Raw genomic sequence first — 15,016 nt, 5'->3', positions numbered from 1 at the left:
ATGGGAAAGACTAGAGATCTCTTCAAAAAATTAGAGATACGAAGGGAATATTTCATGCAAGGTTGGGCACGATAAGGGATAGAAACAGTATGGACCTAACAGAAGCAGAGATTATTTAGAAGAGGTGACAAGAATACATAGAAGAACTATACAAAAAAGAGTTTAATGACCCAGATAACCATGACGGTGTGATCACTCACTTAGAGTAAGACATCTTGGGGTGTGAAGTCAAGTGGGCCTTAGGAAGCATCACTACCAACAGAACTAGTGGAGGTGATGGAATTCCAGCCGAGCTATTTCAGATCTTAAAAGATGATGCTGTTAAAGTGCTGCACTCACTATGCCATTGGATTGGAAAACTCAGCTGTGGCCACAGGACTGGAAAAGAGATTGAGTTTTCATTCCAGTCTCGAAGAAGGTCAATGCCAAAGAATGTTCAAACTACTGCACACTCATTTCGCATGCTAGCAAAGTAATGTTTAAAAGCCTCCAAGCTAGGCTTCAACAGTACATGAACCGTGAACTTCCAGATGTTCAAGCTGGATTTAGAAAAGGCAGAGGAACCAGAGATCAAATTGCCAACACCCATTTGATCATTGAAAAATCAAGAGAGTTCCAGAAAAACACCTACTTCTGCTTCACTGACTAGGGTAAAGTCTTTGACTGTGTAGTCCACAACTGTGGGAAAATTCTTAGAGATGGGAATACCAGACCACCTTACCTACCTCCTGAGAAACCTATTGCTTCTATGCAGATCAAGAAGCAACAGTTAGAATCAGACATGGAACAATGGACTGGTTCCAGATTGAGAAAGGAGTATGTCAAGGCTGTCTATTGTCACCCTGTTTATTTAACTTTTATGCAGAGTACATCACTGAAGTGCCAGACTGGATGAAGTGCAAGTGGGATCAACGTTATCAGGAGAAATATCAATAACCTCAGATATGCAGATGACACCACCCTTAGGGTAGAAAGCTGAAAGGAACTAAAGATCCTCTTGATGAAGCTGAAAGAGGAGAGTGAAAAAGGTGGCTTAAAACTCAACATTCAAAAAACTAAGATCATGGCATCCAGTCCCATCACTTCTTGGCAAATAGATTGGGAAACAATGAAAACAGTAACAGACTTTATTTTCTTGGGCTCCAAAGTCACTGCCAACGGTGACTGCAGCCATGAAATTAAAAGACACTTACTCCTTGGAAGGAAAGTTATGACAACTTAGACAGCGTTTTAAAAAGAGTCATTACTTTGCCAACAAAGGTCTGTCTAGTCAAAGCTATGGTTTTTCCAGTGGTCATGTATGGATGTGAGAGTTGGACTATAAAGAAAGTTGGGCACCGAAGAATTGATCCTTTTGAACTGTGGTGTTGGAGAAGACTCTTGAGAGTCCCTTGGACTGCAAGGAGATCCAACCAGTCCATCCTAAAGGAGATCAGTCCTGGGTGTTCATTGGAAAGACTGATGCTGAGGCTGAAACTGCAGTACTTTGGCCACCTGGTTGGAAGAGCTGACTCATTGGAAAGATCCTGATGCTGGGAAAGATTGAAGACAGGAGAAGAAGGGATGACAGAGGATGAGATGGTTGGATGGCATCACCAACTCAATGGACGTGAGTTTGGGCACTCTCTGGGAGATGGTGGAGGACAGGGAAGCCTGGCGTGCTGCAGTCCATGGGGTCACAAAGAGTCAACTGATAAATCACAGAGGTCACAACTGATATACATAATACATATATGTGTGTATTTTCTTTATCCATTCATCAGTCACTGCATCTTTGTCTTCATTCCACCTTTTGGTGATTGTGAATAATGCTGCTATGAACATGAGTGTACAGAATACTCTTTGAGACCCTGCTTTCAGTTCTTTTGAGTATATACTCAGGAGTGGTATTGCTCTATCAGATAGTAATTTTCTATTTAACTTCTTGAAGAACCGCTACCGTTTTCCATAGCAACTGTACCATTTTCCATTCCCACCAAATGTATGTAAGGCTTCCAACTTCTCCACATCTTTGTCTATACTTGTTATTTTCTGTTTTTGTTTTTAATAGTAACAGTTCCATTAATAATAGTATGAGGTGGTAGCTCACTGTGGCTTTGCTTTATGTGTCCCTGACGATTAGTTATTGTGAATTCTCCAAGTCTCCCCCATGTAGATTAGACCGTAGGGAGGGCCATTTAGGAAAGTGCTTGCATTTCCCCTCTGCCACCTTTTGGGGGCAGTATTTTAACTTCAGCCATCCTGCGTCCTCTGTTAAGAACTTAGTTTGTCCTGTAATCAAAATGTGCATATGAAAAAAATTAGCATTTTAAATTTTATACAGTAATATTCCTATGTAGGAATTAGCCTTCTAGAAACTCTGACATGGGAATTACATGAAAAATCAGGACTCAGAGCCTGAATTGCAGGCAGACTCTGTAAACGTTAGTTAACGTCTCTTTCCTAACAGCTTGCTTACACAAATTAGCAGAAATGCATTGGTAGAATGGAAGATACTTTTTAGAGTAGTATTAATCATTTTTTAAATGACCAACTTTATTAAGAATCTGAAGAAAATGAAACAATTTTGCATCCTCAAAATGCATACATCTAAAATACTCCATACCCTTGGTTAAGAACTGCTGTCTTAGGGGCCCACTCAGTGAGAGAGGGATGTTACGACAAGAGCCTGACATCAGAACTGATAGGAAACTAAAGCGGCAGATAAAGAAAGATATTAATAGGTGCATATCACCTTGGTAGCGCTTACAGGCTTCTCACAGGACACCTTGTGAAATAGTCTGGCTACATGATAATTTTCTAACACAGACAAGGAGCCTGATTTGCTTTTGGCTCACAGTACAGAGCTGTGAGGAAATAAAATTTGTTTTGTTTTGTCTTTCTCTTGTTTCTTCTACTCCCATTCGTTGTCTCTTTTAACCATGAATAATACCACAATAAAGAATATTTATACCATTATCCAAAAGAAAGGTTATCCATAATCATGCCCCTTTTTACAGGTTAAAATCTATTTGTAAGAAGATAAAACAGTCATTCTGTATAAGAACTCTTCATCACACTAGGAATAGAAGGCAGCCTTCTCATTTTGATAAAGGGCATAAACAAAAAAGATAAATCCTAATATCATTCTGATAGTGATATCTTGAATATTTCTCACTGAGATTGGGAACTCAATGATGTCCACTCTCACCACTTGTGTTCTACATTGTACCATATTCCGAAGCCAGTGCAATCAATAAGGCAGAAGTAGAAGCAAAAAGCATAAAGTTTGGAAAGAAGTAAAACTGCCTTTATTCACAGATGATAACATGATTGTCAACTTAGAAAATCCTAAGGGACCTATCAAAAAACAACCAGAAATGATAATGAATTTTAATAATTCACTGTAGGGTGCAAGCTCAGTAATTTAAAAAATCAATTGTGTATCTTCTGCATGCTAGCAGCAAACATAAATTGAAACTTTGAAGTTTCGTTTACTAATGCATTAAAAAAAAAAATGAACAAATTTAGCCAAGGGCATGTAAGAACTCTATCCTAAAAACTGGAAGCATTGCTGAGAAAAATTAAAATTTTAATAAGTGGAGAGATATTTCATGATATGTATTGGAAGATTCAGTATTGTAAATATCAGTTTTCTCCAAACAACACAATCCAATCAACATCCTGGTAGAATTTTCTGTAGAAATTGATGGGCTAGTTCTAAAATTACAAGAAAATGCACGGGTTCTAGATTAGCCAAAACATTGTTGAAAAAGGACAAATCTTACAGGATGTTTACTACCTGATGTCAAGAATTTTTATAAGCCATAGTAATTAAGGTAGTGTGATATTTGTGTGAGGATAGACAAATAGGTCAGTGGAACACTTTAATTAGAATCCAGAATAGATCCACATATATATTGTCATTATTTTCATCAAAAGTACTAATATATTTTGATGGGGAAAGGGGAAAAGTCTTAAACAAATGATTCTGGATTAACTTGATATTCATATAGAAGAAAATTAATTTTGACCCCAAGTCAGCTTATAAAGATTAATTTGAAATAAATTATGAACATAAATATGAAAACTAAAAATATAGTATAGTAGAAAAATCTTAGTCTAGACCGAAGTGTCTTAGGAAGAACACAAAGGATGTTGGACTTCATCAAAATTAAAAACCTCTCCTCAAAAGATGCTGTCAAGTAAATGAAAAGGCAACCTGCCTGCTGAGAGAAACTCTTGAGACAAAGGTGTTATATCCAGACTATATTAAAAACCTGTCACTCAATAAAAAAACAATTTTTAAGTGGACAAAGACGCACTTCTTTAAGGAAGCTCTATTGATGGCATATAAACAGGGGGAGATGCTTACTAATCATTGGGGAAATACAGATTCAAACTAAATGAATTGTCACTGTTAAACATGCCTCAGCCTTATGTCCTAGCGGTTCCACTAGTAGGTGTTTACTCATGTGGAAATGAAATATATATGTTCACAGAAGAACTTCTCCATAAATGTTCATCACAGTTTTATTCATCAAAATCAAAAATTTGAAGTAACCTAAATGTCCATCAACAAGAGAATGGATAAATAAGTTGTATATTTACATAATGAAAGACCTGTCAGCAATGTGAAAGAACCACTGGTACCCGTCACAGCGTGAATGAATCTCATAAACATTCTACTGGCGAGAAGAGAAAACAGAAAAGAGAGAGATGAGTGTAGTGTGCCTGCTGTGTTCGGAAATCTAGTCTGTGGTGAAACCACCCATCACCTGGGGCCAGGGGTGAGGATGGCGGTGGTTAACTGCGACAAGGGACAGAACAAATATTCTACCTCTTGATTATGGAGGTGGTTAACATGTATATACTTCTGTCAAAATGCACCTAACTCTGTACTTAAAATATGCACGCTTTATTGTGTGTACATTATAGATCATAGTTGATATGAGAAATAAAGTATTGTACAGTTTATTATGCCCAAAATAGTTTTCATCCCATATATAATAAACTAGAGTTATTTGAAAATTTTACATATCTAGAATATTTTATTCTCAAAGCCTGGATAGATGAATAACAGGAGGTTAGTATATTTTTAATTTTAAGTAGGTAAGGTAGCATAGATTAAGAGAAAGAAGAAGAACCAGAAATTTATGTTTAAAATTTATTTGTAATGTTTGTGATTTGGGATATATGTGTAGAAAAGTGATTATTTTTGTATAGCCGATGTTTCTCTCGAAGAATGGTTACTTTTGAATGTTTTTAAGTTCAGTAAACATGAATAAGATAAGAACCAAAGAATTTTGCATGTTAAATTGCCACACAATTTAGTTAGACTTGCTTTACTATGATCATTATTTGATGTACACATCGCATTGACATGATTATGCATGTGCACAGCTGGGCATTAGCAGATCTCAGTCCTGTGGTTACTCTCTTCACTAAATCTTGACTCTGACCTGATACTGCGCTCGTTTCCCAGGTTATGTTGTGTGGCATGCAGGAGGTTGACCTGACAGATTGGCAGAGAAACACTGTGTATCGACATTATACCAGAAACAGCAAGCAGATCATTTGGTTTTGGCAGGTATCTGCTTTTATCTTTTTGAAACTAACTACTGAAAGAAAATGTTTTCTGATGAAGTGGTAATTTGAAAACAGTTCATTTTTAAGGTTGAGACTGCTTTTGGACATGATATTTAGTCTTTGAATTTTAAATTAAAAGTGGATAGTGTAAATACTTGTTAATGGATTTTGCATTTCTTATTTCCTAAATGAAAGAACAAATGATCATCTTTAAATAATAGGTTAATGGTAATGGTTTTAGGTGTAACATTTTTTTCTAGTAGTATGAAAGTATTCTATAAATTCTGCTTAATTTTGGAAGTAAAAAAGGAATATGTATTTAATGAGAAAGTCAATGAAAATACTTAATTCCTCTCAAGGTGATAATATGCCAGCAAATTAGAAGACTCTAGAGGATAATGTTCAAGAATGACTTTTCTTTCCCTTCCTTTTTCTCTCCCCCTCTCTTTCCCTCCCTCTTCCCCTCCCTCCCTCCCTCTCTCCCTGTCCATCAGGGCAACTGAGTAAATAAATTGTAATATATCCGTTCTGTAATTCCATACCTTTTTGTCGTTCTTTTTCTTAATGCAAATTAACAAAAATATTGGAGAATAATGTTTTTCAATACAGTATTAAGGTTGGAAGGAAGTTGTATGTATTACTTGACTTAAAGGGAAATATCTATATAGACTGTCTGCTAGTGTAGGCGTCCAGCCTCTGAGGTGGCGGGCGCCCGGGCAGAGAGCCGCCCGAGGCAGAGGTGTGCCTGCGGCTGTTCTTCCCGCCGTGCCCTCCTGCCTGAGTTCCACCCCGTGTGCACGCGTTAGTTATTGTGAAAAGTAAATGAAAAGCAGGAATAACCCCGTTTGCAAACCTAAGACCTCAGAATTGCATCGCAAACAGAGTATGTGCAAGTGTCTGTCTCCTCCCTTTTGGCTCTTTACCAACTTCCTTGTTCCTTTTGTTCCCTGACACTCCCTTTGGGCATTTCTGTCTGTATACCTGAGGAGCTTAAGCACTGGGTTATGTAAATCCAAATGAATAGTTGTGTTTTCTAAATGGGATTTCCTTGGAGAAGGAAATGGCAACCCACTCCTGTATTCTTGCCTGGAAAATTCCATGCACAGAGGAGCTTGGCGGGCTATGGCCCATGGGGTCGCAAAGAGTCGGACATGACTGAGCAACTTCACTCACTCGCTCACTCACATGGGGTTTGTTCTGGGGAAAGTGGTGAGGTTTATGCCAGCTCTGCTCACCTCCATTTCTATGTCTTGATGAAACGTTACCTCAGCACAGTTCTGTGCAGAAAGAGTTTTCGTATTTAGCACAACGTTTTGTCTTATTGTTCCTAAAGTTTAGTCTCTTTGTCTTTAAGATACGTTTCTGCTCTCACACTGACCCCTGAATTCCTTGCCTTCTGTTGTAAGACACTCAGAGCAATTCCGATCAGTATTTCACATTACCTGTCTATGTCCACTTTGAAAAGAAACAGTCCATCAAGAGATACACATTTAGAAGAATGCATACTGTGGGTTTTCAAGTATGAAGTACACAGTTGGGAAAGTGGTGTTTAGTGACAGACAATATCACAAATTGCTGAGGGTGGCGCTTGAGAAGGATTTGTTCACCGTCGGTAGCTTGCAGGGTAGTCAGCTCAGGTCAGGGTAACAGAGCTTTAGAGCTCAGTCAGACCTGAGTTCAAACGTTAGTTCAGCCACTTAGTAGCAGCTCGAGAAGGACAAATTCTTTCACCTCTCCAGGCCTCCATTTTCTTTTTTTCTGATTACTTGTCTGTTTTTGACTGTGCTGCGTCTCTTGCTGCACACGGGCTTTTCTCGACTTGCGACGAGCAGGGGCTCCCCTCCAGCTGTGGTGCGCAGGCTTCCCATGGCGATGTCCCCTCTGTTGCAGAGCAGGGGCTCTGGGGCGCGAGGGCTTCTGTAGTCGTGGCCTGTGGGCTCAGAGGTTGTGGCTCCTGGTATCTAGAGCACAGGCTCAGTATCTGTGGCCCACGGGCTTAGTTGCTGCATGGCACCTGGGATCTTCCAGATCAGGGATCGAACCCGTGTCTCCTGCATCGGCAGGTGGGTTCTTTACCACTGAGCCACCAGGGAAGCCTGGCCTCCGTCTTCTTACATGTATAGTGGGGATGCTAATGATAGTACCTGTCTCATAGCATCGTCGTTAGGGCCGAATACGCAAAAAACATATGGCGCATCCTCTGTTTTCATTTTCCTCCTAAAAATAGGAAATTGGGCTTCAAAATCAATACAAGAGTTGTAAGTTAACTTGAAATTAGAAATAGAATTACACGTATGGATTTCTTGGTACAAATAATTTCCACCAGGTCTTAAAGTAAACTTGATTTTGTTATGCAGTTTGTGAAGGAGACAGACAATGAAGTGAGAATGCGACTCCTGCAGTTTGTCACTGGAACCTGCCGTTTACCTCTAGGAGGATTTGCTGAGCTCATGGGTAAGTGCAGTTTTCTCCGTAAATAATTCTGTGATAAATGCGTTTAAACACACAGCAGACTTAAGCCTAAGGATTATTCTTCTGTGCTTTATGTAGGGCATCTACTGAAAGAAAGACAAATTAATGGTTAATATCAAGTACATTTGTAAGATAGGTATGCAAGTCTGCTCTCAGAGGCTGGTTGGCCATTGCTTTGTGAAGGAAGCACGATTCTGTAGACACTGATCTTTCTACGTTGTGATTCCCATTGCTGGATCTCTGCAGCATTAAGAAGCTTCTCTGGGCAGAAGCCACTTACAGTATAGTTTATTCTGTATAATTCATGGTGATTCTGTGACATGTTCTGGTTTGACTGGTTGTCAAAACTAAAAAGTTTAAAGGACCAAATAAATTTTGTCATATTTTCCTGATTTAGGAAGTAATGGGCCTCAAAAATTTTGCATTGAAAAAGTTGGCAAAGACACTTGGTTACCAAGAAGCCACACATGGTAAGTTCAAAAATCTTAAATAGGACAGTGACTGAGTATAATTGTTGATTCATTAAAGTAGTCAGAATTTCAGTTTTTACTGATTAATATAGCACTCTATAACTAAACACTTTAGAGTGACTGGTTAATATAAATACTCAAGAAATGCATCCACTGATTCAACAAATATTTAGAGTGCCCACTAGGTATAAAATAAGATTGAAGTGCTCCCTGCCTTTTATGAAGTTTGTGCTCCATTGGGGGTGGGGGCACGCAGACAAACAGGTGAACACCTCTTTACGAATGCTGGGAGTCCTTTAAAGGGAACCAGGAGAACAGCTGGAGAGGAATCCCCACCAGATTGGATGGTCAGGGAAGTTTCTTAGAAACAGTGATGTTTAAGTTGAGTCTGATGAATAGCATTCTGTGGGAAGAAATGGGGAGTGTATACTTTGTATAGGTATTTTTTACAGAAATAAAAGATGACTTGGTATGAATGGAACTTAATGATTCAGAGGAGGAGGATAAAAGAATTTGGAAATGGGGGCAGGGGTACATTGCTGCTAAGTCGCTTCAGTCATGTTCGACTCTGTGCGACCCCATAGATAGCAGCCCACCAGGCTCCCCCATCCCTGGGATTCTCCGGGCAAGAACACTGGAGTGGGTTGCCATTTCCTTCTCCAGTGCGTGAAACTGAAAAGTGAAAGTGAAGTCGCTCAGTCGTGTCTGACTCTTTGCGACCCCATGGACTGCAACCTACCAGGCTCCTCCGTCCATGGGATTTTCCAGGCAAGAGTACTGGAGTGGGTTGGGTTAATAGGCTATGACGAGCAATTAGATTCTAAAGACAGTGAGAAGCCATTGAGGAGTCTTAAATAGGAATAATGCTATCTAAGGAAAATTACTCTGGCCCAGGGGGATGGTGGGAATTGGGTGAGTGAGTGCAGGGAGGTCAGAGCTGTCAGCCGTCCAGAAGATGGTGCTGGCCTGAGGCTGTGTGCTGCTTTCAGGAGGTCACAGCCAGTTTTCACACTGTCCTTTTTTGCCTTTATTGTTTTGACATTTGCACTTGTGGTACCAAAGTAATGGTGGGTCAGCAGCTGTTGACTTAGCACGGGTCAAGGCAGTGACATCGAACTGCTATCTCTGCATTTTTCAACACCGCACATTTGAAGTTTCAACTTCACCACATTTGAAGTTTAAAAAAAAAGGAAAGAAAAGGCCAAGCTTATTGACAGTTGTTGATTATGAAGTGGTAAAAACTATTAACTTTATTAAATCTTCACACTTGAAGTATGTGTTTAGTTTTTTTATTAATATTCTGTATGACAAAATAAATGGCAAGTCTACATAAAACACTGGTTTTTGTCCTGAGAAGAAGCTTTTAGGCAGTTGTTGAGTTGAAAGCTGAAGAGCTTGCTTTTTTTTGTGTGCAATGCTCTTTTTACTTGAAAACATAACAGATGATTTCATTCAGACTTTTTTCTTGAAAATTAAATAAAAGCTAATCACTTTAAGGAAAACAACTAACAGCATTTGTTGGTGATGATAAAATTGAGGTTTCATACAAAAATCAGAATTTTGGAAAACTGTATATTCAGCTTTACAGCCTCCCAAGACTTTTAATATTTGAAAATTCATTATAACTTGGTGAACCTATATTTCCAAATAACTGATACATGATGTTATAAACTCATGCATGGGAAAAACATTCAAAGTGCAAAATAAACCAGTGGATTTCATATAACAGAATACAGAGTATTCTTTGATATGATTTCAAAACCCATATTATGCATAATCTTGTCAAACTTAGTATATTATCAAAGAATAATATCCACAATTATCTGGAAAAAAAATTACTTGCGTACATCTCTGTTTTCTAACTGCATATCTGTATGGGGACAGTTTTCATATACTTAATCCAAAACAACACAGTTTGATAGTATAAACACATAGGTATTAGAATTCAGATGTCTTTTTTTAAACCAGACATTAAAGTGATTTGCAAAAATATGAAATGGGGTCACTCTTTTCACTACTTTTTTGAAAACGGTCATTTTTTTTTCATAAAAATAAGTTTACTTTCATTTTCAAAGTAAATTATTTTTAAAATATAACTTATGGTAAATATCAATAGCTATAATTCACATAAACAAAAAGCTTTTGTATTTCTTGATATTTTTAGATGTGAAAAAGGGATCTGTTCACCAAAAACTTTTAAGAACACCAGGTTAGATTAAATTGGTGAGTCCAATGGAGGAGAGATTGTTGAGTGAGGGGACAGAGAGTTCATAACCAAAGGAGATAATTCCTTAAGGGAGATGGAAAGAACTGGGATTCTGAGTGTGAGTTACGGAATTCACTTTTGATGAAAACAAGAACATTTCCTTTGTTGTAACAGAAGAGGAAGAAAAGTTGGGTATAAACTATAGATAGATTCCAGATTTTGTGAAGGAAAAGAGTTGATCAACTGTTGATTTGTTTCCTCCAAGTATTTATAAGGTGAAGTCACTGGCTAACAATGAGGAAGGGAAAGACTTGGACGGAGAAAGAAAGGGCGAGTTGTCAGGGACTAGACAAGCGTTTCTAGAGAAACATGGCTAAGAATGCTGGGCAGTGTTGGATTGCCCACTCGTGTCTAGTAGTTCATGGGAAGTCATCAGATTTCCCCTGCAGTAGTTTTCAACTGATAAGGTACAAGGAATGAGAAAGTAGAAGGCTGAATTCATTCAGAGTTTGAGTAAGTTCAAAAAGGAGAAATAAGATGTTAAAGCATTTGCAAGGTATTGATTATAAAGATGGACCATGACCTTTATAAAGTATTAGACTGGTGCAAAAGTAATTGCAGTTTTAGACCATGAATTTTAAATCATTGTAACTAGGCTCAAACACATCTTTGTTAATCAAAATAGGAACCATTACAGTCAACACATTTTTGCCAGTGAGAAATAAGCTTTGTCTATTCCTGTAACGTAAAAATCCATACTTCGGGATTAGACGAACTCTTGGGGAAAGCATTTTCTGCCTCCTGCTGGTTGTGGAAGCATTTTCCCTGCAGAATGTTGTGGAGATGCTTGAAGAAGTGGTAGTCAGTCGGTGAGAGGTCAGGTGAATATGGTGGATGAGGCAGAACTTCGTAGCGCAGTTCGTTCAGCTTTTGAAGCGCGGGTTGTGCAGCGTGTGGCCGGGTGTTGTCGTGGAGAATGGGCCCTTTCAGTTGGCCGGTGCTGCCTGCAGACGTCGCAGTTTTCGGTGCATCTCGTGGATTTGCTGAGCTCAGATGTAATGGATGGTTTCACCGCGATTCAGAAAGTTGTAATGGATCAGACAGGCGCAGACCTCCAAACAGTGACCATGACCTTTTTTCTTCCCCTTTTTTTGTATTTGACCGTGACTTTTTTTGGTGCAAGTGTGGCTTTAAGAAGTGCTTTGGAGCTTCTTCTCAGACCAGCCACTGAGCTGGTCGTTGCTGGTTGTCATATAAATCTGCTTAATAAATCTGATGAATCACACGTCATAATCCAGGCGAGAAATGGTGTGTTGTTGCCTAGAATAAGAGAAGATGGCATTTCAGAACAACAGTTTTTTTAATTTTCAGTCAGCTCACGAGGCACCCACTTCTTGAGCCTTTTCACCTTTCCACGTTGCGTCAAATGCGGAATGACCGTGGACTGGTCAACGCTGAGTTCTTCAGCCACTTCTGCAGTGGTAAGAGGATCAGCTTCGATGATCTTCTCAGTTGGTCATTGTAACTTCCAATGACCAGCCACTACGGTCCTCATCTTCAAGGCTCTCGTTTCCTCTGCATAACTTCTTGAAACACCACTGCACTGTGCGTGCATTAGCAGTTCCTGGGCCAGATGCGTTGTTGATACTGCAAGTTGTCTCCACTGCTTTACGGCTCATTTTGAAATCAAATAAGACAATCACTTGAATTTGCTTTTTGTCTAACATCCTTTCCATAGTCTAAAGTAAATATAAAATAAACAGCAAGTAATCATTAGCCAAAAAACATAAAGCGAGAAATGTGTGTTAAAGTGATGTATAACATAACCACATTTATCGAGAATGTATCCCAGTATCAAACGGCAATTTCAACAGTGCCAAAACCACAGTTACCTTTGCACCAACCTAATACTTATAATGATGGGCTGTGGCTTAAGAGGTGAAGATCAGAAGAGTCTGTGGACAAGGTAGGTGAGAAAGCATTGGGTTAACAGGTTGGCATTTTGATTGAATTAAGTTGGGGAAAACAGATAATCAGAGAATAGAGTGTTTTAGTTAATAATTCCCTTTGCTGCTGCTGACCAAGTTCAAGGTATGATACTGAAGCAGAGGAACAGATCCCTGAAGAAGGGCCAAGCCCTGGGAGGCCGTAGCCTTGCGTGTCACCTGAGTGGCAGAGGTGTCAGCGTGAAGGAACGTATCAGGAAGGAGGGGACGGCAAGAGTGCAAAAGGGAGGCTTCACAGCCAGATCGTTTGCCTCAGAGGAGGAGAGTGTTGGCTGGCTGCGAAAGAAATGGGCTGTTTCAGACTAGCTAAATACCAGTGAAGGCAAGAGAGGAGTTGTTAAGACTGTCTCCAGGGGATCTTCCCGACTCAGGGATCAAACCCAGCTCTCCTGCATTTGCAGGCAGATTCTGTACCATCTGAGCCACCAGGAAAGCCCGTTAAGACAGTAGAAGCCTGCGCATCATGTAACAGAGGTTCAGAAGAACGGACTGGAATGCGAGATGGAGGGCACAGGAGGAGATACTGTTCAGACCGGGGACGTAGAGGAGGCCAGGACTGGGGTGAGGACTTGGGTGAAAAGAGGACCCAGAGAGACCCCCGTCTCCGGCAGGGGCTGAGGGGCGTGGCGCTGTGTCTGCAGTCTGTGGGGAAGCGGTCCCGATGGCCCTCGGGTGGGGTCCCCCTGCTGCGGTGCCAGGGCTTTGCTCGGAGAGGTGGCAGCTCTCAGGATACGGGACAGCAGGTGACGTGCGTGTGAGGCAAGCTAGTGGGGGTACTTCTCCGCTCCCTTTTTACATATGGGAAGATAGAAGTAGCAAACGTTCCTCTAAGTGCAACTAAAAAGCCAAACTAAAACGGTATTCTGACATTCACATAGTGTGTACTCAGCAAAAGATGAGTATTTTTAGTATGTTTTTGTCCTTTTGTAAACCAGCACAGAACATGATAGCTCATGTCTTAGAGCCATGTTTTTGAATATTTTAAAGATACCCATTTTCTCACATGGTTCAACTCAACACTTACTAAATGTCTCCTGTACGCAAAATGGATCTGTCAGGAGGATAGAGGGGACTCTGCCCTTGTGAACTTTAGAATCTATTGGAAGAAACCAGTCAGTCATCATACAGAGTAAATCCTAAATAGAAATAAAAAGACCTTATGGAGAGGGGAATTATGAAGTCTATATAACATGTTCAAAGAGAATTCTTGGAGGAAGTTTTGTAGCATTTGGACTGATTCTTAGTAACATTTTCATAGGCGAGGGGGTATTCCGGAACATGGAGAGCGGTAAATAAGAGCATGGCCACAGAGCAGACGGGCGTGTGGTCTGCCTGGAGAACACGGAATGAGTGGTGGCCCGCAACAGACGGCCCAGGCTTCCTTCCCCCGCCCCCTCCACAGGAGTTAGCAGCAGCAAGGGGGTTTTACACTTGCATGTCTTTTTAATAAAGGACCCCTGCAACTGATCTAAGGCTAGATAGATTGTGAAGAAGTGAAAAAGAAAACTCTACACAAGATCGGCAGGCAGGAAATCCTGATGGTCTAGATCAAAGACGAGGAGGAAGTAGACACAGGTGGATGTGGTAGCAACAGAGGGGGTCGGGGGGAACGGTGGGGCGACTCGGTGAACGAAGGACAGTTTGACACAGGCAGGGGACCGGACTCCTGCTGGAAAGTCTCCCCTGACCTCCGTCCACCATCAGACTGCGCCTCAGGCCCAGGGGACAGGGGACGGCTCCCTTACTTGTTACCATGGACGGCTTTTCAAGAGAGAGAAACATGGTCTGAGAAGAACACACTTTTAATCGGCTGCCTTGTTTCAGAAGGCTCTTTCCTGATGTCCAGTTCCTGACCAGGGCAGGTAACTGGTAGGAATAGGAGGGAACTGGGCCATCTCTAGAAACCTTCCACGTGAGAAGATAAAGTGCAGGACGGTTTTGACTTCTCAGGCTGCCTCACTAGACGCAAATAGAGTGGGGACTGAAGTCCGAAACTCCTGAATCCTGACCCAGCGACTCAGTGATGCATCTTAAAAAAATTAAATGCTAGTCTACACCTTTGTAAATCGTAAAATAATACATTGGTGATTTAAGCATTTTCCATGTTTTCTGTATTTCATCAGTTAATCCCAGCAGGGAATTCTCTTTGAATCTGGCAAGATTGCAAGCACTTTATTTTAGAAATAATTTTACATATGACAAGTGAAAGCGGCTCAGTTCTGTCCGACTCTTTGTGACCCCATAGACTATACAGTCCATGGAATTCTGCAGGCCAGAACACTGGAGTGGGTAGC

The 15,016-nt window shown here is 40.5% G+C and overlaps 1 protein-coding gene across 7 annotated transcripts in view; it reads left to right on the top strand.

Annotated features, from left to right (window-relative positions):
• Nucleotides 1-15,016, top strand: part of WWP1 (WW domain containing E3 ubiquitin protein ligase 1) — a 138,054-nt gene that overhangs the window by 116,530 nt on the left and 6,508 nt on the right. For all 7 annotated transcript variants that reach the window (XM_043483769.1, XM_043483767.1, XM_043483770.1 and 4 more), the window contains 3 exons: nucleotides 5,465-5,569; nucleotides 7,926-8,022; nucleotides 8,438-8,510. In XM_043483769.1, coding sequence (XP_043339704.1) covers nucleotides 5,465-5,569; nucleotides 7,926-8,022; nucleotides 8,438-8,510 — 275 coding nt within the window. The remainder of the gene's footprint in view (nucleotides 1-5,464; nucleotides 5,570-7,925; nucleotides 8,023-8,437; nucleotides 8,511-15,016) is intronic.

The sequence above is a fragment of the Cervus canadensis genome, chromosome 12 (assembly GCF_019320065.1).
Source record: "Cervus canadensis isolate Bull #8, Minnesota chromosome 12, ASM1932006v1, whole genome shotgun sequence".
In the NCBI taxonomy this organism is placed as follows: domain Eukaryota; kingdom Metazoa; phylum Chordata; class Mammalia; order Artiodactyla; family Cervidae; genus Cervus; species Cervus canadensis.
This window is presented reverse-complemented; position numbering and strand designations above follow the sequence as displayed.